Source organism: Perca flavescens, chromosome 20 (assembly GCF_004354835.1).
Source record: "Perca flavescens isolate YP-PL-M2 chromosome 20, PFLA_1.0, whole genome shotgun sequence".
Lineage (NCBI taxonomy): Eukaryota > Metazoa > Chordata > Actinopteri > Perciformes > Percidae > Perca > Perca flavescens.
The window spans coordinates 12,324,029-12,349,811 of NC_041350.1; the positions used below are offsets into that span (position 1 = coordinate 12,324,029).

Sequence of the window (25,783 nt, forward strand, 5' to 3'; positions counted from 1 at the left end):
CTGCTCTTGTAGCAATTTGATGTCCCACGGGGGCATTCAGATGGGCCAAACACAAATTTGACAGCATTGGCTCCCCGAAGCAAATCGTGTTAAGCTGTTTAGCTCTCTGTCGCTCTCATGGTTGTTCATCTCACCAATAAAGAATACATCACAATCACGGGCCCACTGAACTGGAACAGCCTGTCCACTAGAGGGAAAGTTAGATGTCAATGATTGTTTTAAAGGTCCCATAGCATGAAAATTTCACTTTATGAGATATTTTAATTAATACAACATAACATTAATATGAGTTTCCCTAGCCTGCATATGGTCCCCCAGTGGCTAGAAATGGTGATAGGTGTAAACCGAGTTCTGGGTATCCTGCTCTGCCTTTGAGAAAATAAAAGCTCAGATGGGCCGATCTGGAATCTTCTCTTTATGATGTCATAAGGGGAAAGGTTACCTCCCCTTTCTCTGCTTTGCCCGCCCAGAGAATTTGGCCCGCCCATGAGAAAGAGAGAGACATCATGGCTTGCAAATGAGCGAAGCATGGCAGTTGGTCAACCCTTGGATCCTGTACGTCCTGTATGCTGCAGAGCCGACAGCTATGTAAATAAATTGAATATTGAATCAGTTTTTTGTTTTGTGCCATAGTATGAGCTGCCAAAGATGTTTAAAGAACATATAAACGATGATGGGAACTGAACGACATGGCAAATTTAATTATTAACTATTAGCAAAATGACTCACTGAGTCAATCTGTCAATCAATCATATGTCCCGTCTGAAAGCAAGTTGCATTGACACACATGCACAGAAGAACATTAACAACTAGCATCCATCTCCGGCAACTTCACTTCTCTTTAAATGACTTTGGTCCAGTGTCTAAACACCACAAGCCAATCAATCCGAGCCATTTTTTTGCAGTTTCTAAAATAACTCACATTTGTTTGCCCCCCATCCATGATTAGCTTTTTGAGGCACCATCATTAATCAGAGTTAACACTGGCAAAGCATCCAATAATTCCTGATTTAACATAATGTAATTACTCATTCTAGCATTGAGTATGAGCATTTTCCCCTCAAATCGCAAGGTCAAAGCAGAATACCAATCCATTGATTTGCTGAGTGGCTGACGTGTCACGCATTGTTAGTCTAAGTTTCTGTTGGACAGGGTTTTTCTTAACACCTTTTGCCTCCACTATGAATGTAACACTTGATACTATGTCAAAGATGGATCCTGCTACCTAATATCGCGTTCAGAAATGTATCAATTATATTTTGGCACATAATATCCTTTAATATAATGTGTGTGTGTGCGTGTGTGTTACACTGATTGTTAAATGTATTAAACACATCAACTTTTTTTCTGTATTCCTTGATGTGAAAATGGAATTATTCTCCATAGGGCTTTGCAGTGCAAAACTGTAGCTCTCAAATTTGTACTTGTGTTGGTACATTATGTTAACCCTTCTTGCGATCTTCTCTCCTATATTTGTTTTTCCTGCTTCAGAATTGTCTTTTCTTTTTATTCTTTCAATCAAAACGTATCTGTTCGGAATGGGCCGATTGCCTGGCCTCCGTTATTGCTGCTTGCATCTTTCTCAAGAACCACTCATCCATACAACTTCATACTTGCAATACACCTGACATGACATAGTTCCCCTAGCAATGCTAAATTATACGCATTATTTGCTAACAGCTAGCTAGGGTATTTCCGGGAACAAAAGCGTACTGTGGCAAGCGACGGAGAGCAAGCTGTACCCACTAATAAATACTATAATAAATATGTCCCGTAGATCTCAAGAGCACTGCACTTCCTTGGGTCCTCAGCAATTCACGTTTTGATTCAAGTGTGAAGTCAATCAGATAGATGATTGTTGAGAAAATCAAAGGACTGAAAGAACAGACAGAGCCTCCTTCCTTTTTAAGCCATGCCTTACTTTCATCCTTTCTTCTAAAAACTTTGCACACACAACAGCTACTATCACGGCTGGGCTTTGTTTAACCACAGAAAGTGTACTTCCATTGGTAGCGTGAAGGATGGCAGGAAGTGTGAGATTCCCATCATCCCTGGCAAACAATGGAAGTGCATTAGCACCAATCAGAGACATTAGAGGAAATTTGCTCTGGCGTGATTTGATAAAGCGCCAACGCTTTCTCAAAACAGCCTCCCTTCACTTAACTGACAATAATAGACATCTCTACAGGCAAGGATGGATGAAGTATGCCTCTGTTATTCCTCAACCAGTGCACTTATATCTGATCATGCCATCTAAAAAGCTTGCCTAAGTTTCATTGCTCTGGGAAGGATGTTAGGTAGGTATTTTTTGATCTCATTTGTCTCAATTAAGCAAATGTAATTAGCCAAACAGGGAAAGAATGTGTGTTTTATGATGTAGAGTTCGTGTGTCGCATTTCGTCATCAAGTGCTTTGTAATAACAGGCTGCAATAACAGGCTGTATACATTGTGTGTGTGTGTGTGTGTGTGTGTGTGTGTGTGTGTGTGTGTGTGTGTGTGTGTGTGTGTGTGTGTGTGTGTGTTTTTGTACATGTTTCATTTATAAGATATTGCCTTGACCAGGCAAATCTGTCTGCCAACTAAATGTAACTGTAACATGCTCCCACTTTTATTATTACTTGAGGGCCGTGTTTGTCATATTTTGTCACCCTAATGTTTGCAGTACTTTGATGAAAAGTCCCGAGCAAACATTCAGTTCACCACAAGTCCCATACAGAACCAGTTCCATTGGACTTGTGCCCAGTGGCGTCCCATCCATCCAATTCCCACTTGTGGGACCCAGTAACTCTGTTTTCTTCTCTACCCACAGCTCTTACCGCCTGGATAAAATCAACAGTGACATGCGTAACTACATCACCAATTTTGCTGCAGACTTAAGGTGAATACAGGCTCAGCGCCTCTCCTCCCCTTACTTTCTGTTGCTGCCATGTTGCAGTGGTCAGACGTCGGAGCCAGCTGGGATGCTGTCCTGCTGACATACCCAATATTGACGCTTCACAGAGCAAACACTCAAGACCAGTCAATGAGAGGTCACCTGGGGCAACCTGCTCATACTGGCAAAGCACAAGGCACTGTTTACACACAATTTAGATATGACTTGATTCACTGCTATACATTACACCAGCATACGTCTTCCCATTTACAGCTCCTTTACCACTTTAGTCAGCTTTCATTTCTGGATATTTTAGCTTTCGGATGTCTTTGGATGCTCAAAAGGTTGATATTACTTTGCAAACACACACAGCCTTGCCACAGCATGACAAGATGGATTGGGGGACTTTTAATCACACTGGCATTTTCCTTGCTGCCAAACACCAGTGTTTATCTCTATAAAAAGCCCAGAAACTGCTTACTCATTCCTGCCTGCCATTAGAAATGGATCTGGCCGAGGGAACCGCACTTTGGTATTCCTAATGTGACTCGCATAGTATTCTCTATTTTACTAGCACTTTTCTTCTTCCATGTTATTTTTCTTTTTCTTTTCTCCAGCAGATTTCAAACCAGGCTTGGGTTTCTCAACATACCTCTTGCACTGCTGGGGTAGCACATTTATTTGACCTAGCTGACACCGGGGTGCTCTCTGAAGTGCTTGCTCACTAACTAGCTACTGATTTGCATTTCCCTCATTTCCAAGCATTGATTGGATGTTTCAGCACAACAGAAATCGAACTGCCGTTTTAAGGACGGCGGTGTACACATCAATGTAGTGGGGGAGAGAAACAGACAGAGAGAGGCTCCCCTCTTGTGGGACACAATGTCATAACCAGTCTCCCTCTTAAGTTCAGGTTGCAGGAGGCCCACTGACCTTGATAACACTTTATTGTTTTTGTCATCATGTTACACCTGTAGCCACTGGTCAAACGGCTTTGGTTTATAGTTAAATTATGTTTAATTGACTTGCTTAAGAAATCATCACCATGGCTGTAGTCCCACTCCCTCCTTGCTTCTCCTTTTCTCTCTCTGTTCAGTCAGAGCTACCACTTGCAAGCCGCTAGGGACATGCACCCAAGCATTGCCCTGGATCCCTCAACCAACTACAACTCTCCCAAGTTTCGCTCCAGGAACCAGAGCTACATGCGGGCAGTCAGCACCCTCAGTCAGGCTAGCTGTGTTAGCCAAGTGAGCCAGGTGAGTCTGCATCCATTCAACTTCTACTGGAGAGCAGTGGTTCATACACTGGGGGCTGCTGAGTGACCCTGAGGACATCCCAGGTAGTCTCCAGTGAAATTAATTAGAATCATTTTTACAACAAAGTTATTAAAGAGCATAACTGTCCTAAATATTGACGTTTTCACTGTCACTGCGACATTTTTATAGTATCCTTTTTTGTTTTATTGATCCCCAGTGGGGAAATTACAATTTTCAATTTACACTGTTCGAAATCAATACATACACACACACACACACACACACACACACACACACACACACACACACACACATGTTTGTTTTACTATCTTTGTGGGGACCCATCATTGACATAATGCATTCCCTAGCCCCTTACCCTAACCTTAACCATCACAACTGAATGCCTAATCTTAACCCTTACCCTCACCCTAACCATAACCTAATTCTAACCCTAATCCTAAAACCAAGTCTTAACCCTCAAACAGCCCTTTAACCTTGTGGGGTCCAGCATTTTGGTCCCCACAAGGCTGTGCAGACCCCACAAGTATACTGTATTCTCCGGTTTTGGGACCCCACGAATATAGTAAAACAGGTACATAGGACCTATTCATGCACAAATGGAGAGATGTCAGAGTGAGAGGGCTGCGACTGCTGAACAGGCGCCCAGAGCGGTTGTGGGGGGGTGTACGGTGCCTTGCTCAAGAGCACCTTGGCAGTCCCCAGGAGGTGAACTGGCATCTCTCCAGCTACCAATCCACACTCCGTATTTTGGTCCATACAGAGTGACTGAGCTACTGCCACCATGTAGATATTGTTTTTTCTGTCTTCGTTTTACTTATACTTGCAGTTCATTGCACATAGTATATTTGGATAGATTAAAAGACTCTAACAGGGGTTGTTGAGATAGTCATCTCCCTCTTAAAAGGGATGCATATTATTTTTTTGAGTCTTAAAAGCTCAACTAAACTCCAACTTATTGAAAATCCCAATGGAACATGATGTTTGTCTTTTATTCTTGGTTTTGCCAAATGGGAGTGGAGTGATAACCATCAAACTATTTCTACTCAGTAAACATACAACCATTTGTAACAAGTCAGTATCAAAGACATTACAAGATACATCATATCTGAGGAACAGGAAACAGATATAGATCTGGTCAACATCAACAACAAATCTTTTACAGCAAACTCTCTGAGACAGTTTGACCTTGATTTCATCCAAATGTATGTTCCCTGTTTGGTTGTATTCACACAAAGCAAGAGCTACTGTAGCAAATGGAACCAGCCCACAGGGTATCTACTAGTGTGGAAATATGACAGAACAATTTCTAGGCAACACTTAAAAAATGCAAAAAATGTTTTTGTGACATTATGAAAACACATTTTTCATTGATTTCTTATCTCTATGCTGTCTTTTGCCTATTAAAATGTGCACTCGTTTGATTTTAGCAACAAGCCATGCTTTTTAATTCTAAGGGAAATTGACAGTGAACACATTGTCAGGTTTTACAACCGACCAATTTCTCCAGATAAACAAAGAAAGATCCTCACCTGCTTAACAATGAAGAAAAGCATGATTATTCCTTTTGTTTCTTACAGGTGAGTGAAACAGAAATAAATGGTCAGTTTGAATCTGTGTGCGAGTCGGTGTTCAGTGAGGTGGAATCCCAGGCCATGGAGGCTTTGGACCTGCCCGGCTGCTTCAGAACCCGAAGTCACAGCTACCTGCGAGCCATCCAGGCTGGCTACTCCCAAGACGATGACTGCATCCCCCCCATGGCTTCCACTGTCACCTCCACCATCAGGGCTACCGCAGGTAAGTGCAATTTAACATAAACTTAATTTGCACAATACGATGTGTGGCGTTCTGGATGTTGGTATTTTTGTTTCTACTTACAAATTGACACCAAAAGCTTTCATTTGGCATTAACATGTGTTAATGGATGAATATAGAACAGTTAGTGCAAACTGGTTGTACTGTCAAACAGCTTCATTTCTTTGCATGAATCACTCTTGTATGTTTCCATTGTTTTTTGATGGACGTTTGATTACCGTAGCTACCACTTGTGAGCTGTGCTAGTTCATCCTACTGTATTTTGTATACAGTGTTTCATCTGCTCATCCATTGGATGCATCAGCGAGTAAAGCTATGAACCCTATTGAAAATCAGTCTGAAATAAAAATCAGGATAAGGACATGACTGCTTTTTCTTCTACATTTTGGAAATCTGACTTTCTTTATGGTGCCACGGGGTGACACTCGTGAACTTACTCACAGCTTTATTGCGAATTGAGGAAAGAAATGGTGAAATTGCTATATGCATTGTTTACACTTAAATATTACAACATACACTATACTGTGAAAGTTTTTCGCTCAAAAATTGTTCACACAAATGATTTTGTCTCATTGCAAAGTTCATGTTTACACACAATTAGATCACATTACAGAAGTGCACACTATTATGTCTAGTCCTGGATAATGGATAATCTAATAATGGTGACAATAAATACACCGGTAACTGAACTGTCACACTTGTTAGACACATATATCACATATGCAAAGTTGTTACAATAACTCTAAACCTACTCCGATGACACATGCATTCATTTCTGATACTGAGCCTTCATTATAAATTGCAAGCTGCTGGTGGTTTCAACAAATCCAGTGATCACTGGCTTCACTGAGGAAATGATGCATCCTTGTGATGAAGAATGTGGGAAGAAAAGAAGAAAAGATGTCTGGAGGAGAAGTCTGAGCGGATTCCGCCTCTTCACACAGTATATTCATGAACTAACAACATCAGTTGGACTATAATAGGGAGGGTTAGAGGTGTGGCCATCTGGAGCTGTGCTTATAATCAATTATTCATACCTATAAGTGTTTGCTTACACTGCTTTCTCAGTAAACTCAAATACCTTTGCATTTTTAGGATGCAGAATTTGGTATGTGATAGATTTCACAATTTTGGACCTCACTTTTTCAATAGGGTTCATACTATACTTCTTGATTGATGGGAAATGGTTTGGAAGCTTTGCTCATCTTTGCCTCTTTTCATTGCACAAAGTACACATTTCTTTACCTCGACTGAAAGCAGACGAGCATGCAAGGATTGTTATTACACCTCATTTATTAGAAATATTGTCCTCTCTCTGTGATGTGTTCCAGGAGCTAGGAGTTTTAGCTTTGTGCATTGAAAAGATGCAAAGAATGCATGCTACAAATTAAGATTGAGAAGGCAGTGTAAACCATTAACGAAAATGAGTCAAAATGGGAGTACTTTCCCAGTGTTACACTGGTTTTCAAGATTGTAATGTATAATATTACAGATTGTTAAAATTCTAGAATGGAAACTATTCAATACACATCTACAGTATATAGATGAGTGAATTGGGGCAATAATCATAAGGTTAGCACTTAGTTAAGTTGTTGCTTTCTGCTGTTATCTTATTTTGACTCATGGCATTCAGTGCATGATTTAATGTTACTGCTTTGTGGCAATAAAAAGCACATTCTCTCCAGCTGCCCACACCTGTGGCTATATTACAGATACATATTTATATTTGTCTTCCAGACAGAAATTATGTGCAGGAAGAATCTTGTTTACCTGACCAGGCCAGTGTACTTGAGGATTTGGCAGACACGGCCCCTTTGGCTCATGATGATCTAGGCTGCCCCATCAGAAGAGACAGGCTTTACCAACACGATATCATGGGCGCTACAGCCAAACCTCTGTCTGGACCACCTGTTTCTCCAAGCCTCTTCAGATCCCCCAGATCTAGTGCCCCAGAACGGCCATCACAAAAAGCCATCCAGGCCAGTATCAAAGAGTCGGCTACATTGGCTGCAGCTATCAGCATGCAGTGGAAGGAAGAAGTCTCTGCCATGCGTCGAGAGCTAGCTGATCTAAGGAAAGACCTCTGTACAGAGCTTCGTGCTTTCAACAGTAATTTTAACACTTTCACGCAGCATTACAACACATGGTCTCCCCAAGGTGGTAACACAGCTGCTGGAGCTGGGGTTGGTTTAGGCGGAAGGGTTGGGGCAAGAACAGGGACAAGACCCAGGGCAGGGGCAGGGGCAGGGGCAGGGGAAGGGGAAGGAGCAGGAGGACTTGGAACCTTTGCGGCAGATGGAGGCACTGGGGGAGCTAGAGAGAAGAAACCCCAAATATCGAAAGTGTCAGTGGGGACCCAGGCCAAAAGCAAGGTCCTGGTCCGGCAAAGCACTGCAGATGCCGCTGTCAATTGTCCAGAGGAGAAGGAGGAAAAGAAAGGCGCCCGCCGAAATCTGCCAAAACAGCTCTCTATGGACCCAAGCATTCTTGCCTGTCCACAATCGATGTATGTGGAGAGTGCCATACCACTTTCTTTGGATCCAATACTTCCAGGCTCTGTTAAAGCAGTCGAACCAGAGCCATTTGATTTGATTGCTCTGCCCTTTAGGGCTGAATCAGAACCAGAGCTACCAGACCTTGCAATTGTGGTCACTAATGAGCCAGTCACCACTCATGGTACAGTGCCAATTTCCTCAAACACAACCATTGAGAGCCCTCAGCATTCAGTGACAGTGGAACAAGAAATGCTAATCAATCGACAGCTAATAAATATATGCCCAGCTAATGAGTCCTATTCAGATACTGAACCATCTCATCCTGATGACATGAAATCCCCAGACTCAGAACTAATTGAAAAAGATAAGATACAGCTACCATATCCAGTTCCTGTAGTTACTGTGTCTCCACCTGAGGAATGTGATTGTGACATAATGTCAGATTCAGAGTCTCCGGATCCTGTCACTGTGGAAAAGCCAGATTCTGTGTCTCAATACCCTCCTGCAATGTCTTTAACATATTCAGGATTAGAAGATCCAGATCCTGCAGACCCAACAGAACTAGAATCAAAACCATCAGACTTACCCATAGTGTGCTCGTCTGACCCTGTTTGTCAAGGCCCATTCTCAGTATGTGATGCACCCACAGTTAATGTTGATACTGTTACTTCATCTAATTTAGATACTGAAATCATTTGTCCATCCATTGTGGTGTCAGAGTACCTCGACTCAGATTATCCTGCAAGTCCAACTGACAGTGACACAAATCTAGATCCCATTATCACCTTTCCAGATCATCCTTCTGACCCTGCCCCAGAGCAGATGACAGCAGTCTCAACCTTTGCTTCCACTTCAGTAGAAACTCAACTCAGCACTGACCCACTGTCCCAAGATTTAGAGTGGCCACCCCTTCCCGAACCACTTGATACCACCCCTATATATCATGCCGATCTGGTCCACTTTGACTTAGTCATGCTGACTTCCCTAGATCAAGATGATCTTGACTCCGTGTTCATGGACCCTGAACCAGAGCCTTTCGACCTGAGTGTTGACTATCCATCTAATACAGAGGATTTAGATCCACCATTTTACCAATCAGATTGTCCAGGTTCACCCCTACCAACTGTGGACCATGCCACAGTGTGCCCCTTGGAACCTTCACAGTCAACTGAATCTGTCTGTTTGGATCCAGCTATGGAATATCACTTAGTTCACATGCCTCAGGATGTAGCCTCACAATTACATGAAGTCCCACTACCACAGGTCACTGTCACAATATCCCCCCCTAGTTCAGTATCTCCTGATACGTCACTGGAAATGGACTTTGGACCCACAAGTCCAGCCCCAGATCTTCTTCCACAAGATGCAGATCCATCACCATCAGATCTTGAAGATATATGTTCAGTGGACCTGGAACTCATGGAGCCAAATGAAATGATTGCAGAAACACTGGAGTGTATGGCTGTATCCCAGGAGTATGGGGAACTTGTGGAAGAAGAGACCCTAGGTAGTACGGAGAGGTCCTCAAGAGAGCAGGCCTTTCTGTGGTACAGGTGGCAGAGGAGGGGCCAGAGACGTGAATCAATGCAAAGGAGTGCCAGCGTGGAACTCTGGAGCAGGAGATACGATTACAACAGTGCAGAAATCACATACGTGTCCCTCACTCTGTGAACTCGTACCTCATTCTCAGCAGACAAAATGTAGCTCAAAGTATATTTATAGCTCACGGTTTGTAGCTGCCAGTCCACTGTAGAGCAACGTGCAGATCTAAATGTCATGTGAGCATTGGCATTTAAAGCAAGGACTTTTATTTTCTCATACACAAACCTGCAGTAATATTCCAGGAAAAAAAGACTGCATTGGTAGCAGCATAAAAACATAGTTTAAGGATTGCTCCATCCTGCAAGAATGTGAACAACCATGCTTCAAAAACATTTATTAAAAGCAGTATGAACTTTTCTGAAGCTGTTGTGACCACTGATGTGAATTATATATTCCAGAACAGTACTGCCTTTGTTTCACTGGATACAGGAATAACATGAATGTTCTTGTTCAGTCAGTGTATTACATCAAAAGATTTTATGAGCTTTTTTTGGAGCTGGCATAATGTATACAGTACAACATCCCGACAATCCTTGCAGTGATGATGGAAACTTTCCTTTCCTTGTTTTGAGCTCTCTGTTTATTGTCACTCTTAAGTGGAGTGAAAAAATCTTCGCAGTTATCATATAACTATAAGGACATACTGTTTACTATGTGAGCTGTTGGATGGACTCTGCAGGTATAAAGAAGTGAAACTGTGGAATGATGTTTGCACAATCCCAGACTGAGCTGGAATTATGTACTGTTAATGGAAAATAGAAAGTAACTCGCATTATTTTAATTCACGCTTCAATATGATTACAAACCAGTACAGTTATGGTATGTAGCCTCTATGTACACACAACCTCATGTTGCCTACATGCACATACAATTTGCTACCAAACTTACAGCATAAATACATACATCTTTGCTGGACAAAAAGTATAAGAATACATTTATTTCAAAACTATCACTATCAACCGTGATTTAATTTGTCTGATAATCTGACTATAGTAATAACAGGCCTTGTTGAGAGGTGATATTGTATTTTTTACTGTATGATATCCTCTCAATGCTCAGGAATCAAAGACTGAGAATGTAATACTGGGACAAGTGTAATGACATGTTGAATTGTGTTCCTTCCTGAAAAGAGGTTTACACCGTGTGGCTATTTTTTTTTTACATGTGTGAAACTGAATGATGAAAATTATGTTGTAATGGTGCATGAAATATGGCCTCAGTGGTTTTGTGCATTTCATATACAGTGCCTCATTGTAAGTATTTTGTTCTATTCATCGTTTCATTTTGATATTCAGTGCAATGTAAGGAGCCTCATAAGGAGCACGGAATACGCAGAATTCTGTTACCAGCAATGAACAGCTAAAAAGCCAGGCAAATCACAAAATATATCTGTGCTATCTGTCCAATTAATGGGCACTATATGGAATCGCCCACTGAAGTCTGTCCTCTAATAAATTGTGCTGAAAACAAAAAGAATCTTAGCTGAACATCAGTGAGCTGCCAGAAAAGGATTTTTCTGTGTGCTGTTTTTGAATTGAATATGTGCAGAGCACTTTATGAAAGTTTGCTAAATTGACTGAATCTGAAAGGTTTTCAAAGGGGTGGGAAGTTAATTAGGTTGTATTGTTGTATTCATTTTGCCCATTTCCCCAGCATGAAACGCACCACCCTTTTCCTCCCTGGACCCCTTCAATTTTTTACCTTTCATTTGCTAAATTGTTTATCTAAAAGTAGCACATAATTGATCCTGTACTGCAGTGATATTATGTTCATTCATATGATATAATCCAAATATAAACTGCTTCAGTATTCAGTCGTGCAATGAAAGATATTGGCATATAATAACAGGCCCTTTTTTTCTGTGAACTTTGCAACAGATGGAATGATGCTGATGAGTAGTTGGGAAATGTCTGCTTACTTGAAGGTAGATTTTGCAAAAACAAAATCATGCTTGCTGACCTTGTGTTTATTAGAACACAGTATTTACTGTTATATTATTAAAAAGCTATACAAGTAAGCCAATAACCTCAATGGCATGAAGAGTAGTGAACTGATCTACTGCAGTTCACATAATTGTTTGGATTGTTTTCTGTATGCGTATACTTTCATTCATTGTGGACGTCATACAGCTTAAGGGGAGTGTAATAGGGTGTTGACCTTTGCAGAAACATTCTCTAATTATGAGGTTTAACAATGCCAAATAGCATTATCATAATCTTTCACTTCACCAAGCACTTACATTATATGGGGTCAAAGTGTCTGGATTATCACTTAAACCCACAATGAGCTGTTGTATCAATTGTTAGCAGTCTTTAACATAACTTTTTTTTTCTGATTTAAGACTAAATCTTCCTCAGTGAAGGCTAAATTACTTTTTTTTTAAAACCAAGGGATTAAGAGGTTGAGAATGGGTAAAGTTACTGTGTCTGTCTGAAAATGGTATTCAATAAACATCAGATATGTAGAATCCTAGTAAACTTTTAAAGATGAAAAAATAGTAATTGTGTTAGTGCTGATTACTTAATGTACACCCTATGCAAAATTGCCTTAGTCACTGTCTGATCAAGGTGTTCTGCTTAAACATGGACTTCCTATTCAGTTTGCCTCTGTAATGAAGGCATTTCTTTTGTCTAAGTTTTTTCTTTGTTGTGATTTTGCTGTGCATCCTACTCTGCAGGTTGATCCTCATAGCCTACAGTTACTCCCTGGATCCACACTGCGTGTGCTTTATGTAATGTAATTAGGTTGTACTTTATGTTTGGCCAGAAAGGCCCACTATTCTGAATATCCACCCCACTCCCTTGTTTTCAGGGATCCAGTTCTGCCTTCCCTCTACCTGCAGCATTGATCGGACTCCCCAGCAAACCCCAGGTAATCCTGCTACCTGGGGCATCCTCCATTGCTCCATTTCAATGCGAGTGATGTTATTTAAATGAAATACAAGACACACATGAGTCATCCTGTGGCAAGTTGCTGTTGAGCACGTTTCAATAATATTGATTATCTGCAATTGCTCCCACATTTAATGAGCTACAAGTTACCACGCAGTTAACAAGCAATGATACTCTAACTTGCGATTAAGAGTTTACTGAAAACAATATGAGTCATTCACACTAAAATGTATTTTTTCATGAAGTGCTTGAGCCTATAGCAGCTTGACTGACTGGAGGATGCAGTTGCTCCACTACACTTGCACTAAGCCCCCCCATACTAAACCAGCATCCTCCTCCTTTGTTTCAGACTGTAGTTATGGCAGAACTCAATTGTTAAAAGGACTTTCTCCTCTGTCACTTGACTTATTTAAAATAGCATCACTTTCTAAAACCTGCCTGAAACTCTGTTCCAAAGTCTGCAATATCACGAGTGCACAAACACATAGACACACACCACCCTTTGGATGTTTCTGTTATTAGCTTCCATTGTGCATTTCAGTGACCCATCTAGATGACAAGTAGCCAATTTAATTTCATGCAGGTTGAGGTTCAGATCACAGTGACATGCATCCAACTGGTGACGTGCAGATGAATCACAAGGAGCAAGATAGTTACTGACAGACTAGTCTCGCATTGCCAGACCTCTCTCCTCAGTGCTGTGGAGTAAGGTCTGGCTACACCACAGATACATTCTGGGAGAAAAAAAAATGCTCTGGGCTGTTTGCATTTCTTTCAACCAAGCACAATCTTCTTGGGCAGAGCTAAGCTCAGGACGCAGCAACAGTGGCATCTGCAAAATAGTCTCGGGAAGGAACTTGTTTTGGTGGAACATTTGCACCCCGCAAAAGAAAATGCCACATACAATATGAAATGAAGTTAACTGTGTACACAATACAGTAACGTGAGCTATTTAAATTAGCTGGATACATGGCTAAACATAATTAACTCTTACCAGTGTATCGCCGTGTGTACGTCGTCCACAGCAATCCCACCCTTCGGTCCCAAAACATCCCAGTTGGATAGTAAATGCCATAAACATATTCTTTGTAAATCTTTACAATCATTCACCGAAAGAACCAAGCAGGCCTGCCTTATTGCACAATCAAAATTTTCAGCATGTAGCTTGCTAGCGCGTTTGTTGTTGTTCCCGAAGCCAGACTGATCTCATAACGTGGCGTATGTATGACACGCCAATTCGTATGCCGTTTTTGCATGTTATCAAGACACATAATCGCTTTTTAGCATATTTATCAACATCATTCGGCCGCCATTGACCCTTCCCCAATGTTCTTTTCCGAAACCCAACCTTTTTTTTTTTCTCGCGACAGTAGCCTACGGCATGTTTTCGCCATAAGATGTGTATGTTTACATCCACTGTATACAGCATAGACATACACGTGGAAAGCTCAAAATGCGTACAGATAACACGCCATTTGGCTTTAGGAAAGTGGCGTGTATGTTTATGCAAAGTCATGATGCCATGTTGCCGAAGCGAAGGGATTTTGAGAACAGCAACAAAGAGCAGAAGGTGAGGGACATCCATACTTCCGTTGACCAGATCACTGAAAGACAGACTCTGCAGTGTGACTTCTATGAACAGCAGGACAACATCTAAACAAAAGTCCCCAAAAATATCCTTGCTCTACTTGCCATGAAATAACTATATTTTCTGCTACAGGGGTGTTTTGTTTGTTGCAAACAGTGCTTTTGTTCTCAGTGATTTATCACAATCTTTAAACTTTTACAAATAATCCAAGGTCGGTTATGTGAGTTGTAGTAATGACTCACCCATTCTGTTTTTGTTATCTGTTGTTGGCTATTTTTATGTGAATTTCTTTATTGTTTCCGTCTGCAATAATGCAAGTTAACCATCCATCTTCCTCTCCCTCCCTCGCTCCAGATCATTTACATATCCTTAAAAGCCTGCTGCAAAACAAACTGCTGCATTTCCTTTACAGTGATAAATCCAATCGGGAAGAAAGACCCTTAACGACGTGTCACTCAGCCCCCCTACCCCACCCCCATGTTAGCATACAAGCCAGTCCTGATAGATAGAGAGGTCCTAACAGAGATGGAGTGGTTGAATCACTGCCTTTGTGTCTCGCGTAAATCAGACTCACTGGTACTTGTTTGAACTACTGTGTGTGTGTGTGTGTGTGTGTGTGTGTGTGTGTGTGTGTGTGTGTGTGTGTGTGTGTGTGTGCGTGCGTGCGTGCGTGCGTGCGTGCATGCATGCGCATGTGATAAAGAGAGAGATTAAATGGAGTACTCGCACTGAATACATTAACCTGCCTTTAAAGATGCCACTTATTACACATATTCTATATTCAAATGATCTACTCCAGTTGGCTGACTGAAATTAATTGTTAAATTTTGAATTTGACTAACGTGTCTGTTTGAAGAGCATAATTCGTTCCTTTCTTGTCCAAAATCTGACCATCTTTTACTTCACATGTCATTTTGCTGTCTGAATAAATCTTGATAGCCATCCTTGCTTGGTCATTGTTCCTTCATATAAATAAATCTGATTAAATCTAATTAATTCAACATTTGATGCACTCTGCATTTTCTCCCCCAGACATGTGCACTCGCCTTGCAGTGGCATGCCTGTGGGTTTGAGAACCAGTGATAAAAGCTGGAATTAATCTGTAAAGACAGGGTCATAAGATTAGGTAATAGGATGTGCCTTGATATTGTACTTGTGGTGCAAATTCGTTGCCACAATATTCAATAATTACCTCTAATGGTTATGCTATACACACTGCTTCATTTTTATATTTCTGTACGATTATAATGACTAATTTTGTTGATGTTGCAGTGGTGTACAACACTTTTACTGCGAGCGTAGTGAGTGGTGAGTGAGTGGAGTGAGTGAGTGAGTGAGTGAGTGTGTGTGCGTGAGTGCGTGCATGCATGTGTGAGTGAGTGAGTGAGTGAGTGAGTGAGAGAGAGAGAGAGAGAGAGAGTGAGTGAGTGAGTGAGTGAGTGAGAGAGTGAGAGAGTGAATGAGTGCGTGCCTTGGCTGTGTTCACTTCAGATGACATCTAAATGCTGAGTAATACTGCCACTGCCAAGATGGGAGCAAGAATTATGACTCCCCTTTGCACGACTGGCTGGCTAATAATGACTCTATTTTGGTCCTACTGCTGAATCATGCCCCTTGAATGGGTCATCCCTTTCCTCCTTTGATCTCTTCTCTCTCCCCGATTCATCCTCGCTCTCTATCACACAAACACAAACCGTCTCTCTCGCTCTCTCACCCTCTCTTCCTGTCTGCACAGATCTGCTCTCTCTTGTGAATGGACATCAGCATGAGTCATTAAGCCCCCAGAGCAGAACACTCTTCATGGACGTCCCTAGCTATTTATAAACACAACCAAAATATGGGTCAGAAAGAGGCCAAAAGGTGTTGCAGGGTTTGATGTGAAGCCCTGGGTTTTGCTCTTTCTAAAAAAAAAATTGAAAATTCTTCTCTTGTTTCAGACAACAACGTGTTCAGGCTATACTGTAATCAGGCTGAAATGCAATTAATTCTACGCCACAACTTTTGGGAGCCTGCATGGGGGCTGCAGCTCATTAGAACCCAAAATAGATCACATTTTGGTCTCATAAGGACTCCCTTAATTGCTTTGTGTGATGTAAGCATTTGTAAGACAAAAACAGAAACACAGAGTTCAACACGGTTTACCTCTTTGTCAAGGAAAACGATAACCCATAACTTAACCTGCAGCGTGACTCAGTGTTCTTCCTCTTTGCCTTCTTTCTTCTGTTCTTGGCTCCGAGGTACAGTACCTGGCACACTCTCAGCTTTGATCAAACACACACTAAACACTGCTTGTGCTTCAGATCTTTCAGCCCGTAACAACACTGAGTGAGCTTTTCTCTAAAAAGCTTGAAAATCGAGGCACGTCAAAGCTTTGAAGGCGTTCATGACCCATTCCTCAAGTCCATCTCTCTGTGGATTAAGTCCATATTCTCATTTGCACTTAAAAGAAAGTAATCCCCCTTCTTTCTGTCATAAAATGGACAGATTAAGAAGATGAGAGTTGTCAGGCTTCCTTGAGCAGTATCTCCTCCCCAGGATCCTCCACATACAAGTACTGTTGATTACTCGTCCATGTCTGATGAGCGTCTCATGTCACAGAGGCTTTGATGTTCTCTGTTACTTTATCGACTTTTTCATTATTAAATATATATATATATATATTAAAGATATATATATATATATATATATATATATATATATATTCAAAGACTCCCAGTTCCCTCCCTAATCTGAGTGTGAACAAAAGATGAGAAAAAAAGGTCTCTGCACTTGTAGAGAGACAACAGAAAGTACACACTCAGCCAGGAGCTTGGATCGATAAGATAGTCAGCAGTTTTCCATGAGTTACACTTAAACATATAGCAACAAGCTACATTTGGTCAAGTTGTGAAACAGATGGTCTTGCTGCCTAATGTCCCATCATAATCGCTGTGATATATTAGCTCGCCACATATGCTAATGAAGTCATTAAGTAATAAAAGCAACTTAATTACGCAATAATATTAATTGCTAATACATTGGAAAGTACTCCCTTAATCAGCTTGTTGTCATATGACAAATGGGTTAGGAATATGTGGTGCCTGCATGATGTTTCTGCCACACTGAGATCCACCCATGTCCCATGTTGCAATTAAATAGACATTTGACACTTTGAACAAAAACAGGCTAGTAGCTTTATCATCTGATTGCCTTTCTGATAAGGATAGAATAGGTTTACTACTAACTGAGCAATCAAACACTACTACGAGGAAAATAACAATCAGCAATCAGCAGGTAAGATGGATAGATAGATGTTTAAAGGAAACATCTGGTGGTGTTCTACATTTTTATATTTTTAAAGAACTCCATGAAAACAAAACCAACAACATATTGAACCTACCAACAAGTATTGTTTGTGTATCCAAAGCCTGATATAGTTTAATTGTCTGTGCCATAAGTATAACTTCATTCCTATGAACACAGGCACTGCAGTTTATTTTGACTTGATGCCACACCATCACACCATCCTGCTTGTCAAAAATACTAACTACAGCTCTAAATGTGTATTAACTCAGTGCTGAAAATAGTCCCCAATAAATTCACTATTTAATCCTAGTTGAGTAAAGTGTCACGTTGTTTTAGGAAATTACATTAAATCTATTTTTTAAATTACTTGTTTTAAAATATTTATGTCCTCAGTAAGAACACACAATTATACAGTACATATAGAATTCCATGATGTCAGTGACACGATAATAAATGCAGTATGTCAATATTGTGCCTTATTATACGTCCTTCCACCTTTTCCAGCCATCAACTACACACTCAACTACAAGAAGGCCCCTCCTCCAGTCCCGCCCCGTACCACCTCTAAACCCCTCATCTCCATCACGGCCCAGAGCAGCACCGAGTCCACCCAGGATGCCTATCATGAGGGGAGGCACCCTCATGGTGGGATGTGGGCCCCTGACGGCCTCAGCCTGGGGCTTAACCCAGGCAGGGCCCTCTACAACTCCACGGACAGCCTGGACAGCACCAAGGCTGTGACCATAGCTATGGAGGCAGCCGGAGTCATGGCTGGAAAAAGACACCCGTCCACAGACAGCCACAGCTCGGTGCTCACCTGCGACAAGGCCATCCTGGTGTCCAAGGCTGAGGAGTACTTGAAGACACCTCGATCCTCTATAGGGATACAGGTTAGTCTTTTCTCAAAGTGTGCAAAATGAGAAGCTCTCACGTAGGATCAAATGAGTACTACAATTCTTTCAACTCAAACCTATGCATGGTTGCATAATAATGCAGAATACTCTCTCTCTTTCTCTCTCTCTCTCTCTCTCTCTCACACACACACACACACACACACACACACACACACACACACACACACACACAACTCAGAAACAGTGTTCTCTTTACAGAAGCTAAAAATAGCAAGAGTGAGTCACCTTACCGCAATCCATCAATTAAGATTCAACGCATGCTGGAGCAGGTTTTTGTGAATGGAAGTTCACTCCATGGTTCATTTACTCCCTCTCCATTTAATGTACCTATTTCTCTTTCTCTCCAATATAATGGTCTTCACGCTCCCTCTATCCTTCTCTCTCCTTATCTCCCTTTTGTCTCTCTTATCTTGGGTTTGTCTGCTGAGGTTCTGATGTTGTTGATCTCCAGTTGCAGTCTAAAGGTTGCAAAACAAAGAGTGAGGAATCTGTGGCAGCTCACATCGTCACCTCATGGCCATTTATAGTATTTTATCTAAGCAAAATATCAAAGTTCTGTGTGAATTTAAAAGCCATTGTATATTTGCTTGCTTTGTGCATAGGGAGTAGTCATTTTGCTTTCCTGTATTCTTCTTGGTCCATATACTTCAGTTCTCATCCCATTTTACCACATCCATCTACTTCCTTCTATTAATCTCTCCCCCATATACTCAGTAGTAAATGCTATTTACTCAAACTGCGGGGCAAAGTTGAACTTGAAATCCTTTCAAGTATTTGAAGTAAAGAATGCAGACCACTTTATTGGAGGTGTTTGAATGTCGTTGGGCACTGTTCAAGTTTCTTGCAAAAATAAATCAAGCACACCCTTAAAGGGTAATTACTATGTTTTTTCCCCAGGTGATATTAAGAGAGTCCTTTGGCTGGAGATCGGCCTAACCCCCAAATTATCAAAAGCCGGTGACTGTCAGATGTTGCCATCGGGGAGTCAGCCAGTGAATAAATGATCCCTTCAAAGTCAATTGATGCTGCTACACGTGCTGCGTTGTATCACATTCAAACTTAGAAAATACCCAGCAGCAACTTTTGCCCAGGCATTACATTTCACTGTAATGTGTGAATGAGAGCAATTAAAAATAGGCTTCAACACATTTCTAACTTTCTATTTCCTATTAAAATTATGTACAGTCATTTATCCTGATGAGAAACCTCTTGCTTTTACTTACCAGAAAGTTAGTATAGTACAGTTTTCCAAGTGTGTATGTGGAAAACAGAAAAATGTCTTTGTAAACTCAGAAATTACAGAAATATTTTGATGGGCTCCTTATTGGTCCCTAGATTCAAACTTTGATGAAGTTGCATTTGTACTCCACCCCAAGCTGTAAAACTGTTTTATGTGACAAAAATGTTAACTGAAACTAAAATAAATATGTTTAAAATAAGTCTTTTTTCTTAGCTAAATAATAATAAAGCGGGTTCCTCACTAGCCTGTATCTGAGCCATCATCAATAATCCCAGAGAAGACGTATTGCTTGAGTTTACTTCAGTGTGAACAGTCAGCTGGCATACCTAATCTTTAATTTAGTAGGCAGTGTGCAGCAGTGTATACAGATTGAGTATGTAGTACACTATGCGGTGTATTTGTATGTGATTTCCAACAGCCAAAGGAGGTGAACTGATATATGTGGAGAGTGGCTGATGAGTGAATGAGATGCAGGTGTGCAGGTGGGTGGGTTAGGCCGCTGATGAGCCTTCGGGCCACGTTCAGCTCCGACAAAACGTAGCAACACGTTGTTTTAAACAGAAACGGGGGTGCGTCGAACACCCTGTTGAGCAAGCGCTGTGCCTTTTTATTGCCACGAGTTTACAGACACGTCTCTGCTGATTGGGTATCACCTGTGACACAGCCAATAAACGAGAGACACACTCACCAAACGAGAGAAAACATATCTCAAAGCAGCAGTCGCACGCCGTATTCTATGGAAGCGTATTACATTCACCATAGAAAAAAAAATTTAGACACCTTATCTCGTAATGTTGAGAAAATAACTCATAATTTTGAGAAAAGATCTCGTAATTACGACATCCTGATCTCGTAATTTTGAGAACAGGTCTAATTATGAGATCATTTTAAACACCTGGAATGCGGCATATCTAGTTGTGAGTAGGCCACGACTCAGTTATCAACTGTACCACCGAGAAGTAACATTAACTTCAGCTGGGTTAAGTTAGCGTGATACTTCTAATGTAACTTTATAGTATTAGTTAATGGATATCTGGACGCATTTCAGATGCATCATCTTATAACCATGAAGCATGCCATATCTGTTCAACTGATCCTGCAGTAACACTACAATGTCCAACAGATCCGAAACCGCAAAGTCCTGAGGTGCCTGCGCAAAGTCGACAAACTGATAACAATCCCATTTATAGTACTTAAATACATTAGTATCTCCCAATGTTTCAAACCCAAACCAAAATAAAAACGGATTAAACTAAACAGCTGAGACGTAGGCCTATTTTCTGCCATGGCATCAGCTAGCCTGAAAGCTTCACACAAGAGAGCTGTTTTCTGTTGTGAAAATGCATTCATCTCATAATTACGAGATCTTTTCTGAAAATAATGAGATATTTTCTCAATACTACGAGATAAGGTGTCTAAAAAAAAATTCTATGGTGAATGTAATACGCTTCCGTATTTTCCCACCGTTCAGAGGAAACATGTCGTTCAACCAGGGAACTGTAGCAAGTCAGGTGAGCAGGCTGACTAGAGACTCTGAGGGCATCTGGTGGATGCTTTGGGGATGGCCGGTCTGGGGAGTGAGAGGAGGGTACATGGCGTGGGGGAAGTGAGCAGGAGCTGGCGTCAGAAAGTCCTCGTGACACCACCTTTCCAAATGGACATGCATGCAGCTCTGATTTAGCTCATTCATTACCAACAGAGGAGAATACAAATCAAATGTAGTGTGGATGAGATAACTTTAGAGCGGAAAGAGCAGGACACTGTTAGCCCTACTGTAACCTTTGAGATGAAGCGAAAGAGAATAAAGGGAAAGAGTAGCTAGTAAATATGTGTGTGCGTATATGAGTGAGAGTGACAGGGAATTCGAATTGGCTCCAATGAAGTCCATAAGCACTTTTGATTACCAGTGCAGGTGCAGAAAATGTCTACATTTAGAGAAATATACAAGAGGGACAAAAATGTACAGAGGGCAGCTTTTGCCTGGCAATAGCCCTCACATTGAAAACATCCAGGTGGTGGATTTCTAAGTAGGCAGAATCCAGAAATGTATACTCAACATATTTAATTTTGACTACTTTTAGATAGAAATAAATACATTTATAGTTTAATTAATTCTATACCAGAATTGTATTCATTGCCGTATGGAGAAGGCTTTAAAAGAGCATTTACAGCAGACTTGCATGTTGGGGAAAAAAACAGTAATACTTTACTTAACTGGGCCAAATGTCCTAAGAATTTCCCAGGATGTTTTCTAATTTTTCAGAGTTAATTATGTTGGATTGTCATTAGTTGAGTTTTTAAGCAGTTGTTAATTGGTAGAACTGCACCATTAAAATACAACACAAATATGATTTAATTGCTAACTCAATAAATAACAAAATATCCAAATAACAAAAAGATGCTGTTCTATACTGTATAACTACTATATTGTTGCCTGCCAGTTTATTAAAAGCTACCAGTCGCTAGATGAGATGACAATAATTTGTTGCAGAAGGCCACACTTGGGGCTAATATTGATTTATCTATATTGCAGACAGCTTCAGCTGCATCAACATCATATCAAATGACCAATCAGTCTGCAATTGACCTCAATTAGCCTGCGTCTGTATCGATTTGCAATTTCCTTTTTGACATCCCTGTCTTAGAGGAGGTCAACATATTTTTAATCTTTGATCTTTGACCTTGTGGACATTTCGTCTTTCTGCAGTCCTTAAGTACCACTTTAAAAGCTGCCTCAGATGCACTTTTACTGAAGCTGGGACATGTTTGTGTTCTAGAGTACTGATTGGATTGATGTATTTACCAAAATAGTTTTAATTGGAGCCATAATTAGGTTATATAATGAGGGAAGTCAAAGCTTTTAACCTTAAAACACAGTCACTGGCTGGGAAAAGTCACCAGGTGGTGTTTGTGTGTTTTATGTGAAAAGCACAGTGGCTTTTGCTGATGCTCACAGTTTTCACACCTGTGCTGACGTTGTGACTGTGATTACTGATGCTGTGTGTGTGTGTGTGTGTGTGTGTGCGCACGCGCGCCCGCACCCATGTGGATGTGCGTGTGCGTGTGCGTGTGCGTGTGCACATGCACTCCTGTTTATCTCTATGTAGGTAGACCAAAACATCTTCACAGTAGGTAAACCTATTGGACATACATCTCACAACCTCCTGGATGTTTTGTCCTCCTTCAGTCCTCATCCAGCTCAGACATGAAACTCATTCTCTTTTCATGAGGTGGACTTTGCTCTAATTTTGACACAAAGTAATGGAGGTCACCTCAGCAAGCAGCTCAACACTCATTCCCCCCCTCGCTAACAGCTTCTCCCAAGCTTTAATACCGACCACTCTAAAGTAGAGTTGACATTTTCTCACACCACCTAATTTTGAGTCTTTGCCTCACTCTCATTGTTATAATACTACATTGAGCTGAAGATATATAAGAAGCTCAAAACTCCTTATATGGATATTTGTGGATGGCTATTGCAATCATTCTGGTGGAAAAGGCAGGCATGATGGTATTACAAGAATATACTGTACACAGATGTATATTTTAGTCACACAGCAGCTCTTTATGTACTTGTTAGCACTTCTGAGCCTAAGTTTAAGCTAAGTAATACGAAGTCTAAGTATACATCTGAGGCTAATGGGAACGTAATTACTGACATCACTGCAGACCATTTCTGGTACAGTCACAGTGGAATAAAAGGTTCTGTGGGCACTAAAGAAGAAATACTGAAATGGCAAAGAAAGGCTTAAGACAGTAAAAGAACTGAAAGAAATTGTACCATTAAGCCAGCAGGAAATTGTTAACACTAGACAAAGAGAGAAGTGAAAGCAAAGAAATTAAAGAAAGGATGAGCAATTGGAGAAACAAGGAAAAAGTGACAGATAGAAAAGTGTGGCAAAATAGTGAACACTGACAGGGTTTCCATAAAGACAGTAAAACATGGGGCTCCAGGGAGTGATGCTCTGAGCCTGGGCTCCTGGATCAGGACCCTAGCCTCACCAGGGAAGGCTGGATCATCATCAGTCACTCTGCCTTCTTATCCCATAATATCCACTAATGTTGCCCTATCTGTCACTGTGTGGTCACAAAGCTTTATTAACTACTAGTAATTAGCATTTTTTTAAGAGGTTGAGCATTGAGCAACATTAGCATTCATTTGAAGTCGTGTTTCTGGCCACCTGATGAATGTTAGTACAATATTCCTTCTCCTTTTAGCTTTTGTTTGGTCTAAACCAACTTCTGAGAAAAGATATCTGGCTCTTTAGCTGCTAAATGCTTGCAACATGTGCACCAGCATGTTGCTAACTTTGTCTCAGGTAGCATACAGCAGGTGTATCAGAGCTTTATCACTAAAAGCACTGCCAGTGTTCAGAAAGGATGCTGATAAAACCAAAACAATGCTAAAATAGCTCTGTAAAGTTATATAGTAGTGAGTTCTCTATGGGTTCACTAAACTAAAATATAATTTTTTAGGCATTATATAGTGTGCAATATAACACACAGCACATCCCCCTTTTTCTCGTTTTTAGATTCATTTCCATAGAAACCTCAAATTCTCTGTAGGAAACGTCTTCAGTCTTGTTGCCTTTGCTGCCTCCATAAATCATACAGTGTTTACTTTCTGACAGGCTGTGTACAGTTAAGGTGCTCTGTCCAGTCTCAAACCAATAAACCCAGAAGCACCGGGGAATGGAAGCTCACATAATGAGAAGCACTGTTGGTTTGTATCATTTCTTCACATTAGGTGGAAGCAGCCACGGACTCGGAATCTGAAAGCAAAGGTTCCCGGGAGTACCACTCTGTGGGGATCCAGGTGGAGGACAACAAGAAAGGGTGAGATAACGGTTCTGGGATTTTGAGCTCATTGACCTCAATCTGTGATTGTTGCTCTCTGCCATTATTTGCTATCCTATTGTGGCCTGTGTGTATTAATGTGTTTGCATTCATGTTTGTTTTTCTACCTCAGACAGGGCAGGTTCAAACGCTCCAACAGTGTGACTGCAGCTGTGCAGGCTGACATGGAGCTGGAGGGCTTCCCTACCATGGAGGACAAGGGCCTGCAGTTCGGTGGGGGCTTCCAGCGTCACTCAGAGCCCAGCACACCCACCCAGTACGGGGCTGTTAGAACAGTACGTACCCAGGGGCTCTTCAGCTACCGCGAGGATTACCGTACCCCTGCAGAACCCCCCAGCCCCAGGGAGACCACCAGCGAGACCCCCTGGCAGCTGGAACCCCCCTCCCCACGGGAGAACGCGGCCTCGTCAGGCGAGTCTGGCAGGGCATCCCCCTCTCTGAGGAGGGATGGGAGCTGGTTCATGCAACTGCTCCACACAGAGACCAAGAGGATTGAGGGCTGGTGTAAGGAGATGGAGGCAGAAGCTGAAGAGAATGACCTGTCAGAGGACAGTGAGTGTTGTGCTGAAAGCTTCATATATGTCTTTCTGGATGCTTTTGTGCAGGCAGATTGAAAGATAGATCATTTTCTACTTTCCTACAGTAATGTACTGGAGGCTACTGAATATATTGCACTGTACTGTATGTCTTGTGCTTGATGCTGTGTGTGTGTGTGTGTGTGTGTGTGTGTGTGTGTGTGTGTGTGTGTGTGTGTGTGTGTGTGTGTGTGTGTTTCAGTCCTAGGGAAAATCCGAAGTGCAGTAGGAAGCGCTCAACTGCTCATGTCTCAGAAATTCCAGCAGTTCTACTGGCTGTGTCAGCAGAACCTGGTAAGAAACCCATCAAAGAGTCACAGTGTGTGTGTGTGTGTGTGTGTGTGTGTGTGTGTGTGTGTGTGTGTGTGTGTGTG

General features: G+C 41.4%; 1 protein-coding gene across 1 annotated transcript in view; it reads left to right on the forward strand.

Annotated features, from left to right (window-relative positions):
* dlgap2a (discs, large (Drosophila) homolog-associated protein 2a) overlaps window positions 1-25,783 on the forward strand; it is a 50,556-nt gene that overhangs the window by 17,391 nt on the left and 7,382 nt on the right. Inside the window, exons 3-10 of the mRNA XM_028565240.1 lie at window positions 2,811-2,879; window positions 3,970-4,129; window positions 5,728-5,944; window positions 12,871-12,930; window positions 18,328-18,713; window positions 24,725-24,813; window positions 24,947-25,386; window positions 25,612-25,703. Coding sequence (XP_028421041.1) covers window positions 2,811-2,879; window positions 3,970-4,129; window positions 5,728-5,944; window positions 12,871-12,930; window positions 18,328-18,713; window positions 24,725-24,813; window positions 24,947-25,386; window positions 25,612-25,703 — 1,513 coding nt within the window. The remainder of the gene's footprint in view (window positions 1-2,810; window positions 2,880-3,969; window positions 4,130-5,727; window positions 5,945-12,870; window positions 12,931-18,327; window positions 18,714-24,724; window positions 24,814-24,946; window positions 25,387-25,611; window positions 25,704-25,783) is intronic.